General features: G+C 41.7%; 1 protein-coding gene across 2 annotated transcripts in view; it reads left to right on the plus strand.

The window, feature by feature from the left end:
- Positions 1 to 3,838, plus strand: part of tbx3a (T-box transcription factor 3a) — a 7,512-nt gene extending 3,674 nt beyond the window's left edge. For both annotated transcript variants that reach the window (XM_005720503.1, XM_005720504.1), the window contains exons 4-7: positions 404 to 480; positions 774 to 931; positions 1,478 to 2,121; positions 3,062 to 3,838. In XM_005720503.1, the coding sequence (XP_005720560.1) occupies positions 404 to 480; positions 774 to 931; positions 1,478 to 2,121; positions 3,062 to 3,508 (1,326 nt within the window). In that variant the 3' untranslated portion in view covers positions 3,509 to 3,838. The remainder of the gene's footprint in view (positions 1 to 403; positions 481 to 773; positions 932 to 1,477; positions 2,122 to 3,061) is intronic.
- The last annotated feature ends 2,343 nt before the right edge of the window (positions 3,839 to 6,181 follow it).

Genomic DNA, 6,181 nt, shown 5'->3' on the forward strand with positions numbered 1-6,181 from the left:
AAAATCAAAATCGTCTCAGTGGCTCTTTGGAAGAGCTGGAAACCCCTTGGCACCACATCTGCCCTCCCATCTGCAGTTCTATCACTGCCAGCTGGAGGGGAAGTGGTGAGTGAATAAAGTTTTGCAAAAATCACAAACAACGCTGCATACTTCACACTCGTGGAGAAACGTGCCAATAGTAGGACTGCTGCTTCCTTTGTGTTCATGCGTCTTTTTGTTTATCGCGTGTTTTACCTCTAAAACCCCCCAAAGAGAAGTTCCACAAAACTTTGGCCTTTGGGACCAGTGATCATTGTGTCTTGTAAAGTTGGAACAATAACTGGCTTAAAGCGGCACTGAATGACTTTTAGGGATGTTTCCTTTCCTATTTACTGTTATTTACACACAGTTTCAATTATTTCAGATAACGCAGCTGAAAATCGACCATAATCCATTTGCTAAAGGATTCCGTGACACGGGCAATGGGAGAAGGGAAAAGAGGTAAGCTAGAGGGAAAAACGGGAATATACGTGAAAATAAAGGGCGAAAAGACTTACTGCATTTAGGCTACATGTAGACAGACAGTGATCTTGCTGGATTAAAACTACGTCTAAGCTTCCACATTAACCGCAGGGGGTCCGACTCTTCACAAGATTACTCTAAATCTATAGGCTAATTCTAAAGTCATAAATCTTTTGAATAAAAATAATCTTACTAAGCTTCTACATTATTTGTTATGTTTTTTAACCTGAACTGTGGCTACCACCTATAATAACCTAGCTACTTGCGCGCAGGAAACAGCTGGCCCTGCAATCCATGCGTTCCTACGAGGAGCATCAGAAAAAGGAAAACGGGGCTTCAGACGACTCCTCTGGAGAGCAGCCTTCTTTTAAGTGTTTCGGCCAGGCCTCGTCCCCTGCAGTGTCTACAGTGGGCCCCCCACACCTGAAAGGTAGGCTGACAGACCCCACCACTGGTCACAGCTCTGATCACAAGTTATGTGTCAACTCGTAAAATTTCCACTATGCCAAGACTTTTTCAGGGTAGCTGAACGTAATGTGTTCAATTAAATCTGCGAAGCCAAGCTATGAATGAATAGCTGATCATTTACATGAGGAAAATTGATAGGGAAAGTCTCTACAATTACCGTCTCGTTCAGATTAACAATAAACAATTAAACAAGGATTAGCCACAGTATAGTTGGTGCTGTTGTGTCTGCTACAGCTGTTTTGGAGCAATTTGCAAAAGAAACATTAAAATACTCAAAAAGGGCCATGTGAGAATGTGTAACACACCGCCATCTATTATTGGAAGCAATGCAAATAAACCTCATCGGTGTGGATTCCTATTGTGCAATAAATGTCCTGCGTGTTTGTTTTCTATTCGACCTCTGAGGGTCAGCTGTAGCGGGCTACCTCAGATAGTAGGAGTTATTATTATTGCCATGATTCACCCATGTGCGAAAGGGAAACTGATATTCTACTCCTCCTACTTACAGACTTCTGCGACAGCGATGAGGATAGCGACGACGAGAGCAAAGATGGACACAATAAAGATGGTCCGGACTCCAGCAAGATTTCCACCACCACAGAGGACGGGAAGGATCACGAAGCGAGTCCAGCTAAAGGGCATCCGTTCAGTAACAGTGACTCTACTAGTAGGACCCGCGAAAGCGGTCCCAGGACTGAGAAAAGCCAGGCAGACTCACGGCAGAGCCCCATCACTGTTATCTCCAGTACCACCCGCTCTGGAGAAGAACTCAAGAGCCCGAACCAGGACCATCCCAAAACGGACGAATGTAGGTCAATAAGCAAGGACAGTTTCATGCCTTTGACCGTTCAGACTGACAGCGCACACATAGGTCACAGCCACCTGCATAATTTTGGATTTCCTACAGGCCTAACAGGACAACAGTTTTTTAATCACCTAGGGAGCGCGCATCCGTTTCTCTTGCACCCCAGTCAGTTCAACATGGGGGGCGCATTCTCAAACATGGCCGCAGGCATGGGACCACTATTGACAGCCGTGTCCACGGGAGGGGTGAGCACCATGGACACAGCTAGTATGGCATCACCTCCGCAAAGCTTGACGGGGGCGCCAGGTCTGCCCTTTCATCTGCAGCAACACGTCTTGGCATCACAGGTAAAACCCGTTTTCTCTGGCCTGTGGGCCTACCGCCAGCTTTGCGCAAACATGTGATTGGCATTTCAACACAGCCGACTAGGCCCAGATTTAATATCGTGTGAGATAATACTATGCATTTAATGCTCACAAGTTAGCGTGAACACGATTTGAGAAAGTGTGCGTGTGGTTGTGCGTGTGCGGCTGTATTGTTCTTGCGGGGGTTTGTTTATTTTGTTTTAAGGCCAAATGGGCTAATATTCGAAGTGAAGTCATGCAGCTGTATTTTGACTGAGCACGGTGTCGTGGGCATGGTTTTACTAGATTTCACTTTGGACTCTTGTTGTTAATTCTAGAGTAACAATGTCTGGTTAAAAAAGGCTGGATTTGAGGCAACCTTACAAAAAGCTTTTTAACATTTCTTCTGCTAGTTTTGTTTTCATAAAAGGTCATTATTATTATAATTTTAGTATTTTAGAGCCACAATGGTGAATAATAAAAAACCGTATGACTCAAATAAGGAAAGATCATTATGTTTTAATAGACAACAAAGTGTCTTTTTCCCGTATTTATTATCAAAGCAAGCCTTATGGTTTCTTTAGCGGAAGTATCAGGGAACCCGATTTTTCTTAATTCTTAAACAAGTGCAAAATGTGTTTTTAGAGTGGATCGTAAAGCTTTCCGGCTGAATATTTTGTAATGCATGGAAGTTACTACGATCTTTACAAGTCAAATCCTCGTTCTGGATCAGTGAACGTAAAATCTCCAAGCAGATTCGATGAAGTGTGATAAAATGAAGCTTTTAAATTTTGGGAAAATCATAACTCAAATGCATTTCTCTTGCCTTTCCCCCTCTTTTTTGGGAGGCTCACGTGTTGTTTTACTCTGTTAGAAGTGTTTGAATGGTGTGATCAGCGGTGTGATATGTGGCTCACTCTCAGTTTCTCCCATTTACCCGCAGGGCATTGCCATGTCTCCCTTTGGCAATTTATTCCCTTATCCGTACACGTACATGGCAGCAGCCGCGGCAGCCTCGTCTGCTGCCTCCTCCACAGTGCACCGACACCCTTTCCTGAACGCAGTCCGTCCCCGACTCAGGTACAGCCCCTACTCTCTCCCGATGACGGTACCGGACAGCACGCTGCTCACCACTGCCATGCCCTCCATGGCCAGCGGCGGGGCCGAGCTGAAAGGGGAAGGCATCGTACCAGCGAGCCCAGTGTCCGCTGTCACCCTGGATTCCACGTCGGAAGTTACCAGTCATTCGTCCACAATATCCTCCGGATCGGTCTCCATGTCCCCAAAGACTTGCACGGAGAAAGACGCGGCCAACGAGCTTCAGAGCATTCAGCGCCTGGTCAGTGGACTCGACTCAAACCAAGACAGGCCACGGAGCGGGTCCCCCTAGGATTTTTTTTGTTTGTTTTCAAATCTGCTTCTTATGGGGTGTTTTGTTGTCTTGAAAAGAGAAACACATCGACACATTGAAGGTGATGACATCACTGACCCTCGTAGACTAATGCAGGGTTGTTGTTTTTTAAAGAAAAGCTCAAACCGTGAACTGTTGGACCTTTTTCGTTTCTGAAATGCACTTTGTTTAATAATCATCTGATCTGTATATTTCTTTCTCTTGCTCTTCTTTTTTTTTTGTTAAATTAAACATCACTCGTATCCTGTCATATGAATACCGTACAAGTATTGAAACTGAATCGCTGGCATGGGTGTGACTTACAGATTTAGGAGAAGTTGCTGCTGTGTCCTGTCTCCTAACGTTATTGTACACACATGGGGGGTGAAGTGTTTTTTTTTTCAATATGCACTCTGATTTGATTTGACTTATCTGCATTCACTACCGTTTGACCTACCTTTGAAAGACTGCTGTATTTTGTTGTACGCTCTTAATTCATTGAAAACGTTGCATGCCCTCTAAAATAAACCGAATGTCATTTCAACACTAAAAAAAAGTTAAACGAAAAATTGTGGGAAGATATTCCATTTGAATATAATTATCAGGTATTCATAAAATTTTCTTTTCAATTAGGTTATGAACTGTAAAAAAAAGAAAGAAAGAAAGAAAGAAAGAAAGAAAGAAAGAAAGAAAGAAAGAAAGAAAGAAAGAAAAGAAAAAAATTAGTTTTTCTTCATGCGTTTTTTTTATGAGATTAGGCCGATTCTAAAATGACTGGTGCTCCGAGACAAGTGTGTGACCCAGGCATGCAGGCAAAGGGAAGCAGGAATTTAAAGTAAATATAAAAGAAAAAAGAAATGAAAATGAAAGGTGGTATTGATCATCGCTGTAAATAGGAATATATAAAATATTTATGTAATTATTTCATATTGTTATTGCTTGTAAATACAACTGAGTAGTTTGTTTTTAGGGATCTGTTCTTAATTTATTGTCGATATACCTGTGTAAAGATAGTTTGTGGACTATTATCCTTTTTTGTTGCCATCTGCATTTATACCCCATTTAAAATATGGAATTTACCCCCTTCCCAAATATCCACTGAGCTAGTTATTCACACTCATGTGCCATTGTATTTTCACCTGTCCTCGTGTGTGAAGTCCTACTGTTTAAGACGAATGAAAAAACGACAACGCACTGCACCAATGGCTTGAAAAAACGTATACATTATTTTTGGAGAAGGGTTTTTAAAAGAAAAAAAGTGCTGTTGAAGTGTGAAAAAAGTGGACAATCTTTCTGTTAACATACTTTGCGAGTCTGATCTTAAAAGTGCCGCATACTCGAAAAAATGAAGGTTTCTTTTTGTGTTTCTTAAGTTGTCAGTGGGTTATGTTGTATTGGAGTTATGTCTAGTTTACAACATCGACATCGTGTTCTTGAAAGTTTCAATAAAATGTCGAAATGCCTTTCTTTTCTTTTCTTTCTTCTTTTTTTCTCGTTTTATCCAATACAGCGGAGAACTATTTTAAACTACAATTCGCAATTAAATTCGCATACCGGCCTGGCTGGGATTGTGCGATACAGTCCCAAAAATCTCTGCCACCATGTTTTTGATTACTTTGTAAAGGTGAGTGAAGTCTCTCTAGGCTGTGTTCAAAAAGTCAAATTAAGATAAGTCAGAACCTGGGATGGCTACCTGGATAAGAGGCCTCACGGTGTAATTCAGCGCCGTTTTTATGGGTCTCACTTGACGTCTAATGCAAGCTAGAGTTTTACAAATGTACTATGAATTAATCTTTTTGTGGAAATCTGAAAGAAAGGTGGTGCAGTTTAAAAGAAAATCTTGAAATAATTTTACAAGCTATGAGAATTTGGGGGTTTTCAGGCCAGCAATTTTTGGATTTAATATCGCATCTTGAAAAAGTTCATTTTGGCCAAACAGGTCCGCAATTTGGTTTCGGTTTAGTAAAAGGAAAGGAAAGGAAAAGGACAGCATTAGAGGAGCCACATGAAACTGACATTGCTGATGAGGCAGCGTGCTGAAGGTGTGTTACTTTCGGACAGAGACTAAGACTACGACATCCCTTGATTACCCTCTATATTGCTCTTCGTGTCGTGAATTTATCAGCGACACGATATTTGTATATTGTCTGGTTAATATGTAGCAAACCTGGCGCTAGTGAATAGGTGTAGACATCATACAAACTGTCTCAATTGGCCTGTCTTATTGCTCACCTGGCGCCTTCGATGGGCATATCTGCCATTTTATTGCACGGAAGGCGACAATGCGTCTGTAATAGTACCGAGATACGACGCCCCCAAGCGGCTACAGCGCAGGTTTATTAACTGCACACTAGGCCAAATGACAAATCTTGGGTGAGAGCTCTCTGAGGGGCCAGTGATAAAGTGATAACGATTGTTTGACTTGAACATACAGCTACTGTAATTTCAATAATTTGTGACATTTAATAGCTAATAAAGGAGTGTGTAATGACTTTGTTTAATACAACAAAAGTAGCACACAAACACACTGAAATAAAAGCTGTGCGCTTGATAGCCCCATCCCACGTGAACGACCACAGATACTGTAAGGGACATATAACAATATAACAATATAACAGTGCATGATGATGAACAATAAACAGTGACAGTAACAAAAGTACCGCATGTAAACTA

This window comes from Pundamilia nyererei, unplaced genomic scaffold, assembly GCF_000239375.1.
Source record: "Pundamilia nyererei isolate P.nyererei 1_Seehausen unplaced genomic scaffold, PunNye1.0 scaffold00002, whole genome shotgun sequence".
In the NCBI taxonomy this organism is placed as follows: domain Eukaryota; kingdom Metazoa; phylum Chordata; class Actinopteri; order Cichliformes; family Cichlidae; genus Pundamilia; species Pundamilia nyererei.